Raw genomic sequence first — 24,973 nt, forward strand, 5'->3', positions numbered from 1 at the left:
TTAGAAACTTTGACTTCGATGCTGGCCTTTGGGTCCGAACTGCATTTTGGTAACTACATTCTTGTTACAAAAAAAAAGATGCAAACGATATTTTTTACATTCACTTTAGCCTTAAGAATGTTCAGAGGTCTTTTAGATTTTTTTTTCAATGACAACTTAGCTCTTTAATTGCCAAAGCACTCCTACTTCGAGGTTTTTGCAAGCTGATTATCTGGCGATTCTGGCTGTTGTTTTACTGTGTAAACTATTCAAACTGTGATGGAGTTTGTAGTACTTTTGAGGCTGCTTTGGTCGCCAAAGGAGGCCACATCGAGAGATTCGCCCAAATCGTCTTGTTTGGTTCCTTTTTCAACTATGAAATTATCCTTGCTAATCTTTAATGCCGAAGTGAAGTAGTCGAGGTTTCACACTTAGGAGATTAGGAGGTTTTAGTAGGGTTCATTTTTGGTCAAGGGATCGTAACCGCTCTAGTCTGTCCCCAGAATGTGTCCAATTGTGTGTCGTATATTCCCGGCACAAATTGAAACTGTCTATATGTACATCACAAGGTAGTTTAAGAAAAAATGCCATCCATCCGCAATTTTTTAAGAAGGGTCCTTCGACGAGTGAACGTTAAGTTGATTTTTTTCGGGCTTTTGCTAAAAACGTGAAAACAGTTTCGACTTTGAAAAGTCAGAATGAATATGTGTTTTAGTGATCATACCTCGAAGGCTCCTTCTACAAAGAATTATTGTGAGAAATCGATATCATGGAATAGCTTTTAACTATCAATGAATAGTTGTACGGGTATAGTTGGTATTTTGAATTTAAAACCACCATTTATGCAATTTTTTTCAAAATGTTGAAAAACAAATTTTACGCGATCAGTCTCAAGTTGTCCCTGAATTAGAGACGCAATGTAATAATCTCGTTTGATTGAGAAATTACCTTAGTTCAGTAATGTTGACGTATAATTGTATTGAGGTAATATTTGGAAAATGGAAAAAAACTGTCAGTGTTGCGTCTCTTACAGTTGGAAAGGCATGCTTGTGAAGTCTCTCGTTTTTTATTCGTCGTTCTTTGTATCAAAGTCCTGCATACTGGAATCTTTCAGTACATTTAAAATGCGAAGTCTCTCTATAAATATTCTGATTTGTCGCTTTCCAAGGAGCAAATGTGATGGAAAAAATGGGGAGAAATTAATTTCTGTCTCTCAAGAATGACAGTTCTCTTCCTATCTTTCGACACTAAGGAGACTGAAGAGGCTACACCAGGACTTGCTGGCACTGGTTGAGTGGTGGATTTTTATGAATTTTAAAAAGGCGGGAGTAAATCTCATGAGTCCATTCGTCCGCAACATTGAAGAAAGAGACCCTCTTTCCATTTGTCGTTTGTCTTGGCCCATATCGGGGATAAGAATGCCAACCAAAATGGTCTTGGGAACCAATCAAGGACCGGATTCCTCAAAATGGTTCCCAATCTTAACTTATTCATGCAGATATTTAGTTCCTCTCGAATGAAGGGCACCATGAAGAATTCTCTTGAAAGAGCCCATGATGTTTCCTTCCTCTTTAATGGACATAAAAAAGATAAAAGGAAACAATTTTTATTTAGAATTTCTCTCGTTTCCCTCTCGCCCTTTGGGTACTCAATGGCATGGAAAACTCGAATAAAAATGGCTGATGGCAATTTTCCGTAGCTGAGTATCCCTTATTTGCCTCGGCCCCACTAACGCTCAAAAACTCTTTGAAGCTCAGACAAGAAGCGCTTTTTTTCTCAATTTGGCCACCCTGTACTAATGGAACTCTAGAACTGACTGACTTCAATGACTTGAGACGTTACAAATGCCTGTCCATAAAGATGAATTTAATGCATTGTTTTGTCAACCAAACGCAAGATAATGTAAATATCAGTTGAATGTCTAACATTGAATTTTGGTGATGGACGAAGCTAGCTCCTTTGCGGCAGTTTCCTACTCACATGTTTTACTTTGTTCTACTGAACGAGCTAAACCAGGACCACTCAAAGTTTCACCAACAAAAAAGGGATCAGACGCACAGGCAGCACTGAAACCTCTACAAATGTGAGTGACTTGATGGGCGTAACCTAACCCTTCAAATGGCTGACTTTAAGCATAGAATTGGTCGAACCGCTCCTGCAGAAGAAATAATGGTGCAATTCTGACAAAAGGTTTTATTCTTTTTTTCAATTGTGTATTTTAATTGTAAACAACAAATCAAGAATGAATCGATGCGAAAGAGACAGAAGATAACTTTCTCATAATTGAGGGGGGATTGGTGGGCGAAAATTGGTTGTTGCCTAATAATATGGTTCTGAGGTCAAGGATAAAGTGATGACGGTACATTTCGTTTGGCTGGGTCGTTTAACACACGGATTAGGGGGGAAATATAAATAGAATGTGTCAGATCTCTTGCCGTGTAAGACTCGGAGGTGTCGATTAGACAGGGGTTGTATATTTGGTGACAGAACCAAGTCCTGACGTTGTCAACCGTAGTGAATATCATTTGTCGGTTACTGTACTTTGGGCTTTTCACAACAAACATTTTACGTAGTTTTGGGAAATGAAATTGCAACAGCTGACAAATAGCGAATTATAACCAGGTTGAGGAGATTCTTTGACGAGGAGAAAACTTATCAACGGTCATCGGGGGTAAACTTTGAGCCAAGTTTCTTCTTTGACCGCAACCATAAGATTGGCAAGTGCTGTCCTCAGTGTGCTCCAAAGTACTTGTACCATCGAAAAGACAAGAACGAGACCATGTGCGATGAATGGTGAATACTTCAAGAATTAAAATGAATAGAAACGTTGTCCTTTATCTAACGTGCCGCCGCTGCTTGGGGTTGAGGAGGCGTGCCCGGGCCCATTCCCATGGCTGAACCTGACCAATTATTATAGACATCTCTACTTTGGCTGAGGACACAATCGTTGGAACAGAACCCGTTCATCGACAGATCCAGGAGGGTGTTGGTACAACCGGGTCTTCGACAGACATTGGCCTCCTCTCCATTCAATCCCGGATGATGTGCGGAGGTTCCGCCTCCTGGTTGGTAATGGTGGTGAGGCGAATGCATCATGCCCGGGTGAGGCATGTGTGAGCCAGGTGGTCCGGATCGACTGCCTAACATGTGGGCGTGGTGCGGCGAGAGCTGCGGAACCTGGAAGATGGGAGAGAATCCATGTTCATTGTTGTTCAGTCAAGAAGTGTCCTGATGTCAAATTGGTCTTGGGGGTGGAGTCAAAGATGTAGATGACGAAGAAGTAGACGTACGTCTGCGTGTGTATGTGGTTTTGTTATACCATAAGAACACTTACACCCTGAGGTCCGTTTGGTGCATTGTTCGATCCAGCTGAGACCCCTGGTGAAGAATATCCCACCGAGGTGCGCTCCCCAATTCCCGAGACGTTGTTATTATTAGAGACATTGCCTGCTCCTCCTCCTCCTCCTTCACTTGAGATACTCGAGGGACTCTCCATGGAACTGGGGATACCCATGGGACTGTGTCTTCTGATATCACTACCCGTTAGGGAGTTACCGGCTCCGCTGTAGTCGTATGCGCTATTAGGCTTATTGAAATAAGCACCGTAAGGGCCATATGGGTTGTCGGGATGGTGGTGGTTTTTGGACACCAAATTGGCCCTGTAGGCTGCCAACTGCTTCAGGTATTCCTTCTTGGCATTCTCAGTCCGCTTCTTGTATGCTGCCTTGTGGTCAGGATTGAGGTTGTCCCACATGGCTGCCACGTGTTTCGACACCTCTCCAAAACTCGCATTCGGATTCCGTGCCTTTATCCCGGCTTGCATGTCTCGGAAGAACAACGCGTAGGCGGACACCGGTTTCTGAGGCTCATTGGGATCACGTTTCTTCTTGTTCCGTCGGGTTTGTCGTGGTCGCTTCTGAACCAAGGGCACACCACGCGGGGGTGCCACGTGTGGGTAATGCATGGCACCAGGATAGGGCTGGGCAATGGGTGCGACCAGGGATTCACTGACGTGCGATGGGTGGCCGGCCAAGAGGAGTCGCTTGGACTCGGTAACACAATCTCCGCCGGAATCATCCGAATTCGTGGTTGGACTAGGGGTGGCGGTGTTGGCTGGGCCATTCGGACTAGTCTGTTGGCCCCCATGGGAGGCTGGGTGGTGATGAGGGTATCCATGACCAGGTGGATACATGTGATGATACTGTGTTTGCTGGTGATGAGGATGGTGAGCTACATTTGGATGCTGCTGGGGGTAACCATATTCGGGTTGTTGGTGATACATTTGCTGAGGGTGACCGTAATGTTGTTGCTGTTGTTGCCATTGTTGGTTGTAGTAGCCTTGATGATAGTATTGCTGTTGTTGTTGCTGCTGCTGTTGTGCGGGATGAACCTGCTGTTGTTGGGGGGTGAGCTGTTGGTGGTGTTGGTGTTGGTGAATATGCTGCGTTTGATCTGAGGGCAACGACGGAGAGTCGTAGTCGTCTTCATAACGGGGTGTGTTTTCAAAAGGGTTCGTCATGATGTACTCATCGCCAGCCGAAGATGGAGATGGTTTGGCTTCAAAATCTGAAGTTGTGGAGCCAGCTTGGGATCCTGGCGTTGGTTGTTGTTGTTGTGTTGGTTGTGATTGTTGGCCAGATGGTGGGTTGGTCTGACCTTGTTGTTGGTGTTGCTGTTGATGGTGGTGCTGGTGCTGCTGCTGGTCTTCAGTGATCATGATGAGCGAGAGTGGGTTGAAATAAGATCAAATAACTAGGCCAACTTTTCTTTTTCAGTCTCCGATCTGGCCGGGAAAAAGTTTGATCCAAAAGTTTGAGGTTGTTTTCGCTTGGTATGCTTTCGGCCTCTCTTTCGATTAAGAGGAAGTGAAGGATGGAGTGGAGAAGTCGGATGAAGACGAAAAAAAGCTATTCCATCTTTGATCCGGGTCGTTCTCGTGGGTCTCTCAGTTCTTCACTTTCTCACCTGGAAGAGGAAAAACGAATCGTTGGTTAACTCTAGAGGTCAAGCTAGACGTGAGCACGCTTAAAAGAGTATAAAAGTTATTTAGTAAGTATTCTCATCTAGCAACAATCTCTGGGTCATCATTTTGCCATAAAACCATAATTTTACACCCCGATATTTGGCAGTGTATGCATTCAATTAGCTCTTGAGCAGTTTTACGACAATGTCCACCCAAGCTTAACGAATGAGGCGGATCATGAAATTCTCAACAATGTTGATTAAATTGCATTCAGGGGACGAATTGGCTGCTGAGGAACAAATCCCACGTACAATACCCAACCAAGGCGTAACAAAAAAAAGAAGAGATGTATTTTTGTGACAGGAAATTTGATGCTCGGTACGTGATGCCTTTGTGGCAGGAACTTATCCATTTTCGTCTGTCTCAAATTGAAATTGAAGGGGAAAAGGGAATTCCAATGGTTTTTATAGATTGAATGTCTCCCACAAGTAGTGAATGAAGGAGATTGCGACCCTCAAGGAAGGTCAGGTAACGATTTCCCAACCCAAAGCAGCATCGATGCATCTAAGAAGCAATCATCCTAACCATCTTTGAGCTTGAATCTGGACGGATCTTGAGCTTCTTTGCCTCTGTGCCTCTGTGCCTCTGTGCCGGTTTGTTGGAGCACAAACGAACATGAGAGAGAAAGAATCATTTCATCCTCGTCTTGACGAGATTCCATAAATCACCAATTTGGATCTATTTGTTATATCGATCTAGATCCCAGACCACGTAAAGACGAAGCGGTGACCTCGAGTTTGGAGGATAACCTATGAAGCACTACATACAGTATGAACAACTACATGTACCAAACGTTGTGGAGTGAGTCTCTCTCTTGGCAGCTGGGAATTGGCAGGGCCTGGGATGGTTTTACAAGTGTGGAGGTTATGAAGAGTGATTGGTTTTTGACATGAGAGAGGCAGGAAAACAAGATTCCTTCTTTCAAAGAATGATACCTTCCCAACATTTTGACAGAAAAATTAATTGTCTCTGATGCTTGGAAAGAAAGAAGAAACGATTACCTTTGGAATAATACCTCTACCACCACCACCATCAACAACCACTACTACCACCACCCTCAATGATGTGAGAGAGAAAACTGAGCTCTCAGAGCGATTCGGGTTTTAACTAATTTAGGGAAACACGAAAAATGCCTTGAAAGTTCTTCGGCAGGGTGAAAGGGAGAGGGAACTTTCAATAAATTGGGGTCCAAGTACTTCCCATGGAAAGTTAGAGCCCAATTTTCCTTCCAGGAGAGGGACTTGCATTTAGTGAAAACTTTCCAATTTCAGGAGAACCCAACTTCAATACACTGTAAAGGATCAAAAGAACCTTTTCAAGCATTCACCCAAGTCCAACCCCTTTCCGACTCCATGACCTCCATGGCCTCCAAATGGAACAAATCCAGATTCTCTTCAATCATTTACCAACATCAAGAACCAAAATCAGGTTTCATCTCCATCGATGCACACTTTTTCTAGTCAGTGTATCGTTTTGAGACGGGCATCCTTTCCGGGGTCTCTAACGCATGCCAGAGGAAAGAAGGGGGAGGAAATGAACAAAGCGAGGATATTGATTGTAAGTGACCCAGACCCAGAATGATAAAAAACATGTCCAAAGCATTTTGAACCATGGTGAGAATGGCGTTATTAAACCGCAATGTAATCGTTCACATGTCTCCTTATGGTCATCATTGGATAAGTTCAAAGAAAAATACACGGCAGACATGGCGAATAATAATCCCCTTCCTTCCTTCCTTCCCTCCTTCACATTTCTCGAAAATATGAGCGGATTCAGATCGATTTGTAAATAAATATTCAAAGAGCCTCTCAATAATTCATGCTCGTCAAGTCACCAAGGGAGATTGAGGGTGAGGCCAATTGACGCCAGGCCTTCATTAAGGCCAATAATAAGTAACATATGGCATGGAATTGGAGTATGGGTCTCTCTCCCGAGGGTGCCAATGTCGACGTATGAGCCCATGATCACGTCATACGTGGTACATACACTCCCCCGCATTTGATCACGTATGACCATATGTTTTAAGGCGTATAGAGGTTCTTAAATAACCATTACTTTCAACAATTCTGATTACCTCAAAAGGCGCTCAGTCAGTCAGAATTGTTATTGTGAGTCAACCTAATGGGGGGGGGGGCAGTACACAATAATTTTAGGGTTCAAACACAATTAAATGCAAATTCACTCTCTCCTTGTCTCCTCCCTTTCCCAAAATATAACGTCGAATAGCGAGGGGTTTTTAAGCCGAAATGATGATAGTAATACCCAAGCAGAGTGCTCAATTGACAGAGAAAAAGTGACTTTGATATTCATGGAAATTTGTCATCGATCAAAAGACATTTTATCATAAATTACAGGGCTCTGTCTCGGGCGTTATAGGAAGCAAAACATGAGAAAGGCCTTGAGATCGTCCCCAACAAAGACTCGATTTCCATTTTTCTTACTTCTGAGGAATTGGCAAGAAAATGATTCACGTTCTCGTGGACAAGTAGGTGGGTGGGTGGTTGGTTTCGGAGCGAGGAAAACATGTCACAGCCGAACGAACGGTTGTTTGTCACTAATAATGTTTACTCTGTTCTTAGTAGATTCCATAATAGATTGGACTAATGAGGTTTATCTGATTACTTGTATTTTTAATCCGGCGAGCCTCATCGAGAATTCATAGACAAGGTCAATAAGTCATTTTTCGATTGAGGCAATTGGCCACCCAAAGTACTGATTGGCATTGGTTTCCTACCTTTTCTGTTGGTTGGCGAGTGGAACAATTGGATTCAAAACAACTTCATACCGATTTGTTTTCAAAGCCTTTTCTGGTGACATGTTGGTTTAGCTTTTGACAAAGGTCTTATCCAAGCGGTATTTGGTCCTTATCAGTACTTGTTTCGGGAGTTATCGGCTAACAAGCGGGTAATGACTCGACCCATTAAGAAAAGATTGCCCAAAGGTGTCTGCAGTGTCATAAACATTTCTCTTGAAGTCTCTGTTTAAAGTAATAGCTCCAAGTTAAGAAAAAGCGATATCATGAAGGAATGCATTTGACTAAGAATGCCTACATTAAAGGAACGAAACATCTCCCCATTCTAGTTGTTGTCTCTCTCGTGAACTTCACAACAAATGAGACACAGTACATTTCTTCACTCAATCAGTTCATTAGACGTGCACCACTCACGGACCTAAGGCCCAGATCTCCACCTGAACGAGGTAATTGGTTTTCCTTGAGGAGCATTATTGTCATAGAGTCGTCAGAATTAGTCAATCCCGTCCAAGCCGTCAAGGTGTATGGCTTTTTGGTCTTTCATTACTGGAAATAACATGTTTCATGGAGGGGTAATTAAAACACCGTCATGAATAATCGCAGATCCATAAAAACCAAAATAATTTACCGCTAGCTCGATTAGGGCCAAGAAGCCAACCCGCAGCTTCACTTTGTGTGTATCCAGTATGAGTGAGTGTACGTACATATGGAAGAGTTTCGTCACAGTGTTTGTTTAGACATTAGAGAACTTATATTCGATATGCTTGGATGTGTATTATGGAACCTCCGGACGACCACTAACCAACGAGCTAGCAACCCAACCAACCAACCAACCAATAGAAAGTTCATTCTTTAGCGCCCATGAATGAATTAACATAAGAACGTTTTAGGAAAACCTACCGTAACCAAGACAAACTAACCAGAAGCTGCAAGCTTGTTTCGGGTTATTGAAATAGACCCGAACTTGATCGAGACTGAAGCGCAACAATAAGGCAGCCTGTTCCAATCGATGGCGATGAGAGTGATCCGCTCTGTCAGAGATATCGTGCTTCGTAGACCGTATTAATTACATAGGCCGTCTAAACTGTTTTGATTTCCATGTCTTTAGCACACTTTAAACTCGGGTGGCGGATTTTTTGTTCTGGATTTGCTTGACTGGTCAAATCGAGAGGATTCGAGGAGAAAAGGACCATTTCGTCCCTGGTCACCTTGTGCACAAGAAAATTGGCCAGATTTTTAAAATTTCACGCTTCCATGATCTCTCCAAAGGGCACTTCTCATCAAAATAACGACAGCAACAACGACAACAACAACAGCAGCAGCAGCAGCAACAACAACCAGCAACCCGCTAGTCTGATTTGATTTACGCTCGTACATGGCACTAACGATGGATTATGATTTGCATGTGACATTGACTTCCATGACGGAATTGGCATGGTCAATCAAGCCGAGGAATATGAACGGATGAATATAGTAGTAGTATTAGCAATAACCTCGACGATTGCCAACCGACACATGTGATTGTCTCAAGGCTTCTGGACGAAACCAAGCACAAAACTTGGACTGGTTTGGCTGTGTAGACGGGTTCAATGGTGCAACACGAACTCAAATTGAAACATTCTTTGTGGGCTGTCAAATCATGGAAAGTTTGCTAGACAAGTTGCAAATTGCTTTACTGTCCAAAAGCGTCGGATTTTGCATCGGAGCGAGCTATTCCCGAAATGAGCCTCACCATTCGAGGACTTGAGGAGCCATGATTTATATGAATACAATGATATAATTACTAGCTGACCAAGTGTTGGTCACTGTCATTCCAATGTTTGACATGTGCTACATGAGGTTCATGAGAAGTGTGTGATTGCTTGGCCATTTTTCTATTAATTTTCAATCAGTTTGGCCAATTATCAGAGCTTGATTGTCGGCATGACTGTGTGGAAGGAAACCTACTTTGAAGTCTAGCTGTAGAGCTCAAGAAAACCCTCGAGTAATTAAAAGGACAAGACGTTGACGGTAAACAAGGTCTTGAAATTATTTGCTTTCCCAGTAACTCCCAATGGGGCCCTACTTTCACTCTCGATACGCTGCCTGCGACAATCAATACGGTCCATGTTTAATTAGCCGGCAGCTCTTCATCGAGGCCAAGCGGAGGGCTTCGCTAATACCTTCTTCTCATCTAATGAAAACACTTGAAACTTGCTGCAGATTTCCCCTCTTCTTTGAGTCCATTTCCCCCTTCCTTGTCGCCCGTCGGGAAATTGGTCTCTTTGATGCAACGTTTCTCCGCGTAGACTCCTCACATGAGCACTATCCCATTTTCGAGGGGTGCGGAAATGAGAGGACTGCGTAGAGTGATGGGATCCCATACCATTCATTTGTTGTGTCGTCTTACTTAAAGATTTGACTCAAACTATGTGTGACCAGCCTTGTTCATTTCTATTAGACGAAACAGTTGTGAGAAGAAAAGAGGGTATATACGTAATGTATTTCTGTCTTCAATGATGCTATTGTTCGATCCTTGAGGAACCCCTTTTGAGATTGTTTCCCCACATGACTGGATGTTTGCAAACGTGTTGTTAGTAACATGTTGAATATTTTCTGCTTTTTAAAGCAGAGCTACGGCTTGTTCTGAACGAGTTCTGAACACGTCTTTTGGGTGTTGGGATTCGGTTTTGAATGTGGAAGTGGTGGGCACTTACCAAGAATGAGCAGCTGCTTAATGGGTTAACGTTTCAAATGATGAGCGTCTGCTTGTGAATTTGGCGAATCCCCAAGGTTTGTGGCGTGGTTGTCTGGATGAGCAACAACACGTTGAGAACGAAACAAATCACTGTTCAACGTTTCTTTACGTGTGAGAGCAAGTAAGGTTGGTTGGCTTTCTTCACAAGTCGGGTGTTTTCTTCCATCCACAGAAGCCGATCAAGTGTCTAAACAATCACTCTGAAATGTTGCTGATTTCTTGATGCATAGAAACGATAGGGGTGAATGTCAGTCAACACTTTAAGAAGCTTTCACAATTCCCCGAGTTTCACCGTTGTTTGGGTTGCACTATTGTTCAGGATTGGAGTGAGGGGTCCTAGTAGGAGCTCGTCCACGAGACGTGTGGGTATTCAAATATAGTAGTAGTAGACGTAGTAGTCGAAGTCGCCGTAGTAGACGTAGTGGACGAAGAAGAACTACGAGTCAGGAACTTTTGGTCTGCTTCTTCTTTCCTTCTCCTCGCCTCTCGCGCCTCTTCCTCAGAGCAAGGTAAAAGAGGAACTGTTTAAGGCCAACGTGTTCTTAAGGCAACGTCAAACTTTCAAAACCATGGTTGTGTACCATTGCAACGATCATCCATCCATCCAGCTGGCCAGAGCCGCAACTCCGAGTGGCATCAGCCAGCTGGCTCGCCGCCTCCCCAAAGCAGGCAAAGATAGCCGTGGGCGAGGATTGAGGACGCGTTAAGCGGCGTTCTTCGAGCTTCAGAGGCGAGCAGCATCAAGGGCGATGATCCGCGAGCCTCGTCTATGGAGGGAACGGACGGACAGGCCGCCACTTGCGGACCAATTTGGATCGGCGACCTCGGGAGAAAGTTGGGTGTGAACCGACACACGACGCGCCTAGGCCCATGGAGTCCGGTGATAGGAACCACGAGACTCTTACTCTCAGCAGATAGTGAGTGTTTGGCCTTTTGCCCTCGACCAAGATTTTTTCCACAGAGCAAATTTCCCCTTTTTTCTTCCGACGGGATTTTTCGTTCTTCGGAGGCGAAGGGATGTCAGATCTGTGCAATTTGGTCGATGAAGGAATTTGGAGGCCTTTACGAAAAAAATGGAGTCCACGTAATTGACACATCCAGAGGAGGAGCAGAAAAAGAGAGCAAAAGAAAGAGAGACCAAGATGAGGCTCCGTGGAGCACTACCACGATCGACATTAAAAAAGTATCCAGACACGGATGCCCGATTCCCTACGAATTGAACCCCTTGGACTTGACCCCGAGGAAAAGGACACCGCAAGCAAGCCACCCCCCGAAACATGGGATTCGCATGATGCCATGACCATCTGGTGTCGAATTTTACCCACCGCTGCCCATAAATACTTTTCGGAGTCTGTGAATGGTCACTCAGCCCTTAATCCGATTAGTAATTGTTGTGCTGAAAGCCAAAATACAACAACCCAGTAAACAAGGAACTCTTCATCGAGCAAGGGAGCGTACTCCTCCAGCCGCCGTCTGCCTTCTGGACTAGGCCAACACAAAAAAAGAGATCCGAGGCTCATTCTGCTTGGACTAATCAGAGATCATTTATCAGGATTTAGCGGCAAGACTAAGAAAGAATTTCCAAACTGGGATTAAATTGATGTAATCCTTCTATGTTTGCCCACAATACTTTCATGTAATGACATGTTATGACAGTTGGTAAACAAACTTATTCCACGAAATATTGCCCTGCTAGTTGAGAGAGGCCGCCACGTCCTCCGTCTTCTCTTCACCCTCTAATGCTAAACAAATACGAAACTCAGGGCTACTTTTTGTCTCTCTTTCCCCTTGCCCCGAACGTATCAAAGGTGAGTGGGAAAGAAAGATATACACCTATACGCATTTTCCAAGCCTAACAATGCAACAACTCGAAAATGTTCTTGTCCCTCAAAGGATTGATCAGAACGGCAACTTGATTACAGTGGTGGTCCGTCGATTCTGATTCATGGTTTGAAAACTTGTTGTGTCCATGGAAGGTGGTGGTGGTGGTGAATTCAACAGTGGTCGTCGCCAATGGAATCCGTTTTAGAGATGGTCGGGGTGAAAAAACCTGATCAAGTGCCGTAGCTTCAGAGGAATAAAAGACCAGCTGCTTGGATGGACTGATTTGAACCGCGATGTCCTCGTGCCAAATGACGGAGGAAATCTGCGATCGGTGAACCCAGACAGGGTGCTATTTTCGAATTACCTTCAAAATGCCCACTAGCAGCAAGAACCCTATTGATGTTTGGTATCAAATGGAAAATGTTTTAGATTCATGCAAGTACTTGCAATTAAGAAATGATTGAAATGATTGATATTGTGAACAACACTCATTAGAATCTAAACCAGGTCAATATCTGGAACAAAAATTCATCTGAAATGTCCAATCAGTGGTCACTCTCGTGATTTAACATGTGGCAGCTGCGATAGGTTGGCCAGAAATTGACTCTCCAAGGCTCAGGAGAGTAGTAATAAGTCGAATTTCAGGTAGCTCAAAAGAGGTCTCTTTGGGCGATGGAATTGTAGCTCATTTAACTTGAAACGGATGTTGCCCTCAGTGTCACCGGGAATAACACTTAATACCTACACAATACTGCTACGATACCCTCCAGATATTGTTACTGAGATGGATGGAACATGTTTTGAGCCCCCCCCCCATACAAAAAAAGATGAGGAAATCTTTCAAAACTAGATCGACTACTATTGTTGGAATGTGTATTGTATGTATGTATGTATATTTTTTTCTTAAGTGTTAGTACACTTTTAATTACAGTATTAACACTTCAAGAAAGATTTTGTATTGTATACATTTGACAAACATCGTGGAGATGAATCATAGGAGTATAGTAACATATCACGATAACTTCACCTAAAGGGAGGTTATTTGTGTAATCAACAAGCGAGGTCCAGTCATCTGCTAAAGAGGAACTTTGAAGTGAGAGGTGCCAGTAATTAGCTCCAAGAGGTGTCCCCATAACAAAGGTTTGACATTAATAGATTTGATAATGCCGCTAAAGTATTTGGGACCGGTAAGAAAGCGTTACATTGTTTGCATTGTGATGAGTGATTAGCGAACATGAAGTAAACTCGTTTTCATGGTTGGCAATCTCTTTCTGTGACATGGCTGTGGAATGGGTAAGGCCTCGATTCTAATGCATTTCAGTCAAGTAAGAATTGAATCTACCAAGATATTATTATTCGTGAGGTACAATAGCTAGGTAGTCTAAACATGTAGTCTGAAAATATATTTCTATTGCAAGTTGAAGATGAAAAACAGTCAGAAAATTTTGATGGATTGGATAAGGCACAGTTTTTAATGATTACAAGTATTGAGTCCGCAAGTTTATATTTGAACCAGTTTGAACAGAAAGGTTTGTTGTAACGACTGCCCAATAAGCTTATATCTTGTGTTTGGGTGTTCCTTATTTGATGAAACAGAACCATTGATTTAAGTTGTCGAAAAAGGCCTGTCTTTTTCGCGTATTCTTTAGATGACGATTTTTTGGGAAAAATGAAAAGATCAAATTAGTTTCAACAAGATATTACGAGACTACGGCATGAAGTTGTTTGCCAACGTGGATTTTTCCGTGTGACAAAACAATAGTACAAAGAAAACAGCTTTCACTTCCGGACCTTTATCGCGTTCTAAATCTGCTTAAATTAAAAAGCGGGCGAGCCGAGCTCAAGCAATGAGGAGACAAATATTTATCATGGGAGATGGGAAATTCAAAAAATGGGATGACATTTGACGATTTAAATGGAGGCAAAATTGTTCAAAGCGTGACATTATAACGGAGTTATCGTCTAATGCATCGAATGTGTATGTACACCTTGGCGACTTCCCGCTCGCTTTTTGTGGGATTGAATAAAGTTCAATTGCTCGATTGTCATGAAATTCAAGCCACCTGTTGGTTTTTAGCTTCAAAAGACTTTAATTCCACTTTCATTATTCACCAAATATAGTGACTTGACTTACTCTCGGCTAAAAACACAGTCTCGTCTCAACGAGAGACATCTAGAACAAATTATTTTGGGTCTACAACATTTCGATCATATCGGCTTGCAAGGGAACAAGAAGGGAGGAAAAATTCAAAAGTGTGAGCGATGATTCTGGCTCTTGAAACATCATCCGTCAAAAAGTAAAGCAAAATGTCAAAATAACACATCACTTATCGATCGAAAAATGTTTGTGTACCTTGAGCATCATCATCCTCCCAAGTCCCTCATGAGTGAGTGAGTGAGAGTGCAAGGGAAAACACAGCTAAAGGTCCAAAGTAATGATGATGATGATGGTGAATGCGATGTGAAGATGATCCTCCTCCAACTTGGGCCTAGCCTTGGAACTAGTACGTACCTCTCCGGTCATCACAGCTGTGACTCCAACGAGGATCAATAGACCAAGGATAGTCGATACCAATGCTGATTTACCAAAGCGTAGAGCATGCTTACTAAGCTTGGGCACTGAATGAGATTTCCCTTGGGCTCCCTGAGCTGACTGGTAGCAACTTGGCGGGCGTTGGAAACAGCTGAATGAGAAGTGAGACTCGGATCAGTAAGCAACCCACGTGCTTTGATCAATTTCGGGGGGAGAGGGGGGGGGGAATGCTACATTCATTTAGCCATGGGGAAGCCTCTTTCATTTTGAACAAGGGCAACCTTGGCAATGAAGAAAATTGTTCAAGCTCTATGTAATTGGCCTCAAATATAGTTGTGTAATTGGCCTCAAATATAGTTAAGATTACTATAACTCATATTGCACACGTTTTTCTTCATCCTGCGATTCCTCCCAATTGAGCAGAGAGAATGCTTGAGAAAAATCCCGTCATCAAAATTCCTGGTTGAAAATTACAAAATTCCGTCTTTACCAGCCAGCTATCATAATTCAGACATGACACAATCATCAATAAGACCATTCGCCATATTCCATCGTAAGTGAAAAATACCAAACTACATTTTTGCATCAAAATGGCCAAGGATTCGAGAGTTTCCTTCAAGTATCGTGAAAACTTACAAAAGTTGCCTAGTTTTATATCCCAAACACCCTGTCAGAATTAGCCCTTCTCCTAATGCTATGACCATCTATGAGAGGGATTTCTACGCTGAATCATTACTTTTCCTCAAGTTTTAATTCATCTGCTTAAAAGATGAGAAATAATTGTTTACATTTTCGGTAATGAACGGCGGCCGTCCATACTGGACCATCGCTCATCGCCGGGATTGGCTGCACCAGTATTCCTGGGGTCCATGGTATCACTGACAAAAAGCCAGTGGACTCGATAGGTAAATCTTTCAAGTTTAACAGAAGTCGATTCTCTGAGCAAAAAATTTCAGCCAGTGTCGATTGGTCCGAGAAGCAACAAAAGCCCGACAAAGTGGAGAAGAAGAATGAGAGGATGAGCCGGACTGTTGATTGGAGTCTAATGTCTTTTGACCATTGGATGGAGGAAGAAATTCCTTCGGCAGGTTTCGATTATTAGTCCAAAGCTCTGGGGCCGCCAACGGGGCCTAAGCCAGGAAGGTAAAACACATTTCGGGAATATTTCAAGAATGACCGAAGATGAGGTCAAGATCATTTGTCATTAAGGTATATAAATGCTCACACAGATGTATCCACCCTGAGTTCCGATACGTTCCAAACTGCATGGGTATACTTAATCTTTAGCATCATTTCAAGTCTGGGCCAAAGTCGAGGAATCCTGGCTCGATTCTAGAGGCAAAAAAAAAATGAAAAGAGGTGTAAGCAAATTTGCTCTTAAGTAACCTTAGAGCTATTTTCATCACATTGAAACCATGTAGATTTCCTGGGCGCCGAAAAAAAGCTGTGTGGTTCGTCATGGAAACCCCCTTTTACCATGATGCATGGATGGATGGTTGGTTGGTTGGATGGTGGGTGCCCTAGTTTTTTCTCCTCTTGTGTTCTTCCAAAGGCAAATAGCCAAGCCATTATCTTGTGCCAGTACTAATTTAGTTATCCTCTTTACAGTAAATTTATGCATAGCTCGTAAGAATGATGGGCCCTTAATGCATTAATCAATTCAAAACTGACAGGCCTGGAGCGGCCTCGATCAGCCCGATCGGCCCAATCGGCCTGACGAGAAAATGGTTCATCTCAAGTTGTGATGTATCACCCGAAAATGCTTTTCCTCCTCATGCATAAACATAGTGCACATACACATACATACCACACAAATACGTATCAAACATATGCCGAAAGGCCAAATACCCACGTCATTGTTGCAAGATATCCAAGTGTTTTTCAACCTATGATAGGTTATCGTGGAGTAGTGATTTTCTTTTTTCTCCTCTGTTGACCAAATTTTATTTAAGATGTGATTGTTCAGGTTCTAGTGCTCATTTGGTGGAAGAAATAACCCCGTACATGCAATTCGAAAACATGCGCTGTGTTTGCCGTCCTCTTACCTTATGAAAAAGCTGTTGTCCGCCTAAGAATTGGCACGGCCATTCAGAGCAATCTACTTGATTCGACTATTATGATTCCTTACGGAAGAAAAATCTGTCATAAAATGCCTCACTTCGTTTGCTTGAGTAAACAAACCATCTCATTCAATTGCCGAGTGTAATCAAATTTTCCTCCTACCATTATCTCCTCTCTCCTCGCCTTTTTATTTTATTCGATTGTTCCATAAAATCAATTTGAGAGAGTGCCTCATTTGGTCCTTGAAGTGGGACCAAGGACACCATCAAAATGTCAACCTGCTCTTGATTTTCTTTTAAAACACTTGACATTAAACTAATACAGTCTTTCATGTTCCATATGTTTATATGTCCGGTGGGACCCAGCGAAAAATGTCGTTTCACATATGGGGCCTAAATGATCATATTATTTCAGTGTCACGAGGTTTTTTTTTTCAGCATCCCATTTAAAAGCGTTGCCCAATTTTGAACGTTTGTTCCATTCAGGTGAATCCACGTACTTCAAGAAAGGGAGGATTTGATCACGTGGAACGCGGTGCATGGACATTGAACAAGGCCGTCCTGTCCTCACCTATTTATTTATGCATGTATATATAAATCAAATCCTCAGTGTCCCTGTGTTCTCACAGTACGGAAGAGCGTCGTGTAGGGAAAAAGGATGGAACACGGCGTGCATTCCTAGATACACTACTACAGGACTACACCATCAGATGGACTTCCTCTCTCCTCCTCTCCCTCCCCCTCCCCCCTTCACTCTACGGTTCTCGGCTCAAAGTCATAGTTTTCTAATATTCTCAGCAACAGCGGCAATTTCCATGAAAAGATTTCCCGTCTGTTTCTCGGAATGTTTAGAGAGTTGCTGCACGTGGTGCGAGATCGTGGGTCTGTACGTATCTGTATACGAGTGTGTGTGTGTGTGTGAGTGAGTGTGCCTGTGTCTCTCCCTTCGATTTGAGCCAGCTCGAATTCATTCGGCTACACAGAGAGTTTGTGCAAGCATTTCACAGTTGTTGAGTTTTTAAGATGTATCCACTGAACATTACTTTACTATTCTATAAAATAGGGATTGACCATGGTTGGCAATTAAGGTGCTTATTGTCTAGCCGGAATGGAATTCACAGTCCTTTAGTTGAGGTATGAAAATCCTGTGGATTAGTACTTGCATCTCATAGAATTGCTTCCCGTTAGATATTTCCATGTTCTCTGACACGATTTCTACAAATGCTTACAGTACAAAATGTCTTTAATCAAGCACTGCAGGTCAATTGGAAATTTTACAACTAACAACTTACATACGTATATTTATTTTTTGTTCTTTTCCTCCTTTGGCACTTTTCATAACACTCTGGCTAACTTTCCACTGCGTTCCAAAGCTTTTTTATGTTTTGTTACAAAGTGATTATATTACATTGATAAGTGAAAGCTGACGTCTTTTGAGTTCGGTCAATGAGTTAAAAAGAGACTTAGGAACCACTTTCTCTAGGACTCTTCCTCATTCATATAATACAGTATGTGGCTGGCCTTGCCAAGCTCTGAGAGGGGATTTGAAGAAAGGCAAGATTTGAATATAAATTGTTCTCCTCTCGTTTCATCGCATAAAATTGGATTGAACGACTTCGTTGTTGAAGCAAATAAGAAAATATTGCTCTTTTTCTTTCGGCTTCTTCTTCAGAAAAAAGGGCTCTGGGTAAGTCTCCAGCAGGAAATCACACCCCAACAATTGAAATTCAATCTGAACTCAGGATAGCCACCCACTAATTCAACGATGAGAACGAAATAGGAAATCTGCTAGGAACTTATTCCACCAATGGCATGTGGTTATATAAACGTAAATCTGGGATTGTTCGAGAGAGATGTAAAAAACCAAATGCAACAGAGTTGATTCCAATGATTCAACTTCAATTGGTTATAACACGTACATTTCTTTCCAAAGCGTGACTGTTAATAAGTTTTCATTTTCGTACTTAACGACGATCTGAATCAAGAGTCAAACACCATTTGATTCACCTTCACTTCGTTTTTATTTTGGGTCTTGGATTCTCGTTCGATTGGTTCTTGTGTTCATGGCGGTTTTTTTTCCTTAGCAAGGTGGGAAAGGCGGTAAAGGTGGTTTTGGCACCCGCCAAGAAATTGTCACTTTTTGACCTGGAACCATTCAAAGCGCTCAGCAGGTGACATCACCGAGCACAGAGGGAGATGTATTCATTTCCAAATTAACTAATTTCGTGGCCATCCACTGGCTTGCACGAGCTCAAGACCACGGCCAGAATCCATTCAAGCATCGGAGAAAACATTCATGCTAATTCATCCGGGATGACCTCCAAAATAAATCTCCAAACGGCACCCTGAATGATAGAAACATTAGAGGGCCACAGCTATCCGTTAACCCAATCGTGATCAACATTTCATGGGAAATAATTGAAAAAGTTTTAATGGAATTTCGGCCACGGAGAGGAGCACATAATTCACTTTGAAAAAAAAAGAGATTAATGTTCGAGAATTTAGCAAGTAAACCCACATGTTGATGATGGTCACCCCGAGCCAGCTTGGCCGAGGTTGGCCGGGTTCATCATGGTTGGAATTCCTCCTACCTTCACCCAAGACTTCTCCGAGCAGAACACAAGTGAGTGAACTTTTGGACAATTTAATCTCCCATAAATTGAAAAATCACCATTATTCTTCCTCTTCTTCTGCTTCTGCTTCCCATGAGAAATGAACAAAGAGCCCAATAGGCTGGCTGTCTGTCCTTCAGGCTCCTCAGGCCAAAGAGCAAAAGAGACACGAGCGATCCAATGAGACAGACCTTGTTGGGGTCTCGACTCTCGTTGGTCAATTGTTCTCATCGTTTCTTTGTTTCCAATTGCCTTATTTTTCTGCCCAGTTTTATTTTCAATTGACAGACAGCTGTCCAATAATTTTCTAATAACAGCTCTTTGGAAGAGAAAAAAACCGAGCTAGTCCCTATAATTGAACAAAAAACCGACTTTAGGGGGTCGGTAAAAAACCAGAGTATTTCCAGGGAGTAGTCGCTTTGCGCGAAACTTGGAAATCAAGCTTCTTCAGCTACTGCTGAATTCTTTGTTGACCACAGGGGTAAATTCCTCTCTGACGGGAATTTCTTCAGAGGGTTCTTGAGCCACCACAAACATTGATATGTTCATTGTCCCAACAGACCATCAGGTTTCCTTAGACCATGGGAAGGAAGGAGGCATCGGATAGAGTAAGTGTGGGCTGATATGAGCTCTCTTTGGGTGGTAGGATCGCCTCAAAAGGAGACAAACGCGAATGGACTTTATTGTCCTCCACGTGTATTGTACCATCCATCTATTTGGCCGGCCAATCATTGGATGTGATGATTATTTGTGGACTCGCATTGATCCGGGAAGGTCACGCCAGGATTCATGACATTAGAAAAACCGGTCACACAAGGCAGAGCAAAAATAAATACCAGCGAACATTTATGAAAAATGGTCTTCGAGGACCGTGAATGTAGGAAACACCGGGGACGAAGCCATTTCCTTTGGGCTTCCCCTCCTGCCACTCGATATCCAGGGTCGCATATTTTCATTGAATAAAAACTAATCAAATCCGGCATTGAGAAGAGGGTTGCATGAATAGCCAATATGATTAAAGGGGAAAGATATAGGTCGAGTAAGTGTAAGAATTGCGGAAGTTTCAAAAGGTGTGGCGACCCTGAGTGTAGAAGCTACAGAAAAGTGGAAAGAGAACACATTCCTAGCTTTCATTAAAAATATTTTTCGCATTGCTCCGCGTTGATAAATGATGCAATCTTTGTCATGTATTAATGTTAGTTTTTCTCCGGCTTTTTGGGTGGAATTTTTAATAGCCGACTTGAATCTAACCTAATTTTGAAAAGCAGGTAGAATTTATGTAGGAGACTTGGCTCGCCTTGACCTTTCGTTTAGTATTGCATATATCCGAGGAGGGGAAGACGATAAAGCCTCTGATTTGATCGGGTGATGCGGAAAGAATGCGATTCTTATCGAAGGGTTCCAAAGTGTTTTTGATATATCACGACATCGGTTAATTTCTTTGCCTTTTAGAAGCAAATCCTTTGGAAAGGGATTGCCTCGAAATATGTAAATATTTAGTGATCATTTGAAAAGGAAGGCTCATTTTTATGCAAAAATCGGTTTTGAATTGTTAATGAGATGCAAAAATAATTCAACATGCATCTCAGGGGTGCCATAAAATGCATGTGTTTTCAATTGGAACTGATTTTGTGCCCCCCCTGATACGTGGGTAAATGTGACGGGGGAATAAAACTGCGCTCTTGGCAACCCTGGACAGCAAGGGCTAAAATCATCACACTAGAACAAGTCCTCTTTAGAGCCATTTACATTTTTATGGTGTTTGAGGAATTTATTAGGAAACTGTTTGCATTTATTATCAAACAATCTAATACTTTCGAACAAATTTAGATTGAAGAATTTCTCCTCAGACAATCCTGTTCGTTCGTTCGTATTCTTCTTCAAGCTACATATTTATCTCTCGCATTTTTCTGACTTCCCCCCTCAAATCAAGAAACAATCCAGCGCTGGATGTGAATTTTATGGGTAGTTTTATGTGAAGTGGCATCACTGCCCTATTGGATGATGCCCAGGCTCGGAATCGAAAAAAGCGAATCGTCCCAAATTCCTGTCAACCAAGTTCCATTCCATTCGAGGCCCCGATTTCCTAAGGGTCTAATCCGCGTCAGTTGGACGAGAATTCAAGTGATCCAACGATGAAGAGATAACAACAAATTTGCATGGTCGTAATTTATCCCTGACAAAGCTAGAAAGGGAATGTTATTGCTTGATCAGAGGGATGATATCTATACCTCACCTGCGACGCCATCATCAAGCCCGAGACCAGCCCGAATTTATTTCTATGACCCATGGATTGAACATGCCCGGGATAAGATCTCTGTTCACCTGTCCAATCCAAAGGTGAATTATACTAACGGAAAATGCAGACGAGCCAAAAGTCTTGAGCTCTCGTTTGGGATTGTGTAGGATAATTGGGACCACTTAAATTGGCAAGTCGTCCAGCTCGTTCTGTGGCCCTGTTGTGACGGTTGCCTTTGTGTGCGCTTGAATGGATTGTGATTTCTCTATTTGGACAATGGAGACAATTTGAGAGCTTGAAGCTCTTGATCTCCTAATGGTTATGACAAGCGTGTATGTGCCTGTGCCACTTTTGGGGGACTACAACACACATACACACAAAAAAAAGATCCTCGCCAATGTTCTTCTGGTCCTCTTTCTTTAAAGAGACCAACCACCCGACTTGTGGATAGCTATTAAGTTGTATGCAAGGGTGAAGTCGGAATGCTGGATGAACTTGAAAGACAGAGAGAGAAAGAGAGAGAGAATCACCTCACCATGATTTTGGTCGGTATGCTTAAACTCAAGAGTCTCTCGCCCCTCTGTCCAATCATCCTTTGGCTGGAGATCCTCGAGTGTGTGCGTGTGTTGGATATGGGCATTTCTTGAGGAGTTTCGAGTTATGTGACTACCATGAAGATGTTATCGACAAGAATTGTTTGTAAATCATGATGTTCCGCGGACGCTTGGGCCGATTTCACAGATGTGACCACGCCAGAGATAAAACAATGGTTGGGATTGGGATCTGACCATGGAGGGAAATGACTGGAGGGTTCAGTTAAATCTGTGCCGAGAAGCGAGTTCAAGTAATGAAGTTGTTTGTGCTCAAATCACGTGTACACAAAGATTTGCCATTTTATGAGGGACTGAGAGAGAGAGAGAGGAATTTATCGGCATCCTCCCAATGCAGTCTTTATTGGCGAGTGTCGGCGGTCGATGGCTCCGAGATTTACACATTGGACATCATTCCTTCGAGATGAAAAAAGAGGGAATGTAGCTAACATAAATCTTCACTTCCAATACATAGCAAAATCATCGAGGCTTGGGCAAACGAGAGGGCCGGGAGGGAATCCGGAGCATGTTAATCGTATCAACTCAAATCCTTTTAATTTAATGTCCCCACGTGATTTGCAAATCATTTGATCGTCGAATTAGTGAATGTTGGAGGGCTAATGGCATCAAGTTCGCGTTCATTCCGAGCAAATGAACCAGAGTGCACCTCGACCATTCCGTGGTCCAGATGGTTCATGGCATGCTTGATGTACTGTAAATACTTTTGGAACTGATCCCTCAACCACGCTCACTCTGACCCTCGATCATTGTCATGGGCGAGTTTTTACGATTGTGTTCCAGCAGGGATCTGACTAAAAAGCAGAACCGTCCACAGACATGGGAACAGTTGTTCTCTTATGTTTAAGAAATATATACATATATATTGTGATGAATCTTAAAAACTGAATCCCTCGTAGGGAACATTGCCTCTTGGCATGTCAATCAGAGAAACAGGAGACTTTGAATTATGACTAGTAGTGTAGTCAATTTATGTCTGTGAATCAATGTAAAAGCATAGATATAGCCGGGGAGGGAGAGACAGAGATAAAACAAGATGATCCACTTTTGGACTGTTTTCTCATCTCGGAGTGTGATAAGAGATCAATCTTGGAACAAATCATCATCAATAAAAAGCAGAGCGAAAATCTATACATCATCATCATCCACTTCTTCTCATCCAAATCTCGTCGTGGGATCTGTCTTCATGAAGAACAGTGAACTGGCACTTTTGCACCCGGAGATCTCATCATCGTCATTACTACCATCACCATTATGATGATTAGTACAACTGCCCAACTAACATCCATATTTTTGCATTGAGCTTAACTTTGCGTTCAAAGGGATCCAAGCAGTTTCCAAGGACTAAGAGCATCATCTATTGATAAGCCAGAGAAACCTCAGGTCGGAGTCATGGAAGCCATGGAAGCCATCGGATTTCTTCTCATTTATTGATATCATAGATATTAGTTGGGCATGATGCGTCAGTTTTCCCTTGTTTAATGTGTTTATGCTGCGTAACGATGGCTCATAACGACTTTCCCCGACCAGCTTCTGATCCAATGATCCTCTCGCATTAATCCAGAATTGATTGGATTGGTCACCAAACGATACGCTTATTGAATTCAAAAACTAAATGGCGTTTGCAAAGAGACCCCCATAAAGCCGAATCAAGCGGTTTGGTGTTTGGCGTGCTCCTTAATGTATGAAAAGGCCTGATTTTCCTGTCTGGTCGTGAATGGGCAAGTGTTTGGACAAGTCACAACCTCCTGAAGAGAAAAGAATCATTTTAGTTTGCTTCTAATGAGCTCCGTAATCAAACAAGTCATCTTTAAATCCTCGTCAGACCGGCGAGCAAGCACCATTGAGGTATCACTATGTACTCGTAGTTCCACTGCACTAAGAGTGTTGTGAGCCAGTTCACTCTCTCAGAGTTAGGCATCGTACGTTTTCATATACTAAGTAGTGTTCGGGAGTGGGGAATGAGTCCATATTAGTTGTTAAGAACGTGTACCTCGTCCTCTCGTGGGTCTTCGTCAGTGTTCGCGGCTTTGATGGAAGTAGGACACAGCAAAGTGAATGAAGAAACAGCAACAAAAGCGATGGATTGATACAAGAGATAAACTAAGGGGAGTGCTTCTTCTTCATATCAGGCGATGGTTCAATGTATGTAGTTGATACAGGGAGTAGGAGAGAGAAAGAGAGTTGTGGAAGTACTACACACACAGTAGTAATGGCCTGTCTTGATATCTTCATGAATAGGTTCTTTGCCTGGTCGGAATTAGTCCCAACAATGGCCCAACTCCGTAGAACCAGTTCGAAAAAGAGGGTTGCTTTTGGTCAGCCGCTTGGTAACCAAAATACACATGTTTCTTGGGCACAGAAGTGTGGGAACGGAGGAACTTGAGCATGGAGGCGGTTCAGAGAAGAAGCAATAAGCCATCTCATTTCTTGAAAGTATATGCACAACCACTTCTTCGTGTTTCTGGTTCCACTAAGACGTACGATGTTCGACGACGAAGACGTCCACCAGACACTGGTTAAGGGATGAGTGTCGCCCATTTCTCCTTGTTCCATGTTTCCTCTTGTCTTGGTCCCAATCTCCTTGAGCAGTGGGTAATAGCCAT

General features: G+C 42.7%; 1 protein-coding gene across 1 annotated transcript; it reads right to left on the reverse strand.

The window, feature by feature from the left end:
• Positions 1-2,157: 2,157 nt before the first annotated feature.
• On the reverse strand, positions 2,158-11,622 carry LOC131889775 (hybrid signal transduction histidine kinase A-like). The gene is made up of 3 exons (XM_059238952.1): positions 10,451-11,622; positions 3,314-4,944; positions 2,158-3,156 (listed from the first exon to the last, which is right to left on the reverse strand). Exons 2-3 carry the CDS (start codon positions 4,694-4,696, stop codon positions 2,818-2,820), a joined length of 1,722 nt encoding a protein of 573 aa, XP_059094935.1. The 5' UTR covers positions 4,697-4,944; positions 10,451-11,622; the 3' UTR covers positions 2,158-2,817.
• Between the last annotated feature and the right edge of the window lie 13,351 nt (positions 11,623-24,973).

Source organism: Tigriopus californicus, chromosome 1 (genome assembly GCF_007210705.1).
Source record: "Tigriopus californicus strain San Diego chromosome 1, Tcal_SD_v2.1, whole genome shotgun sequence".
Taxonomy (NCBI): Eukaryota; Metazoa; Arthropoda; class Copepoda; order Harpacticoida; family Harpacticidae; genus Tigriopus; species Tigriopus californicus.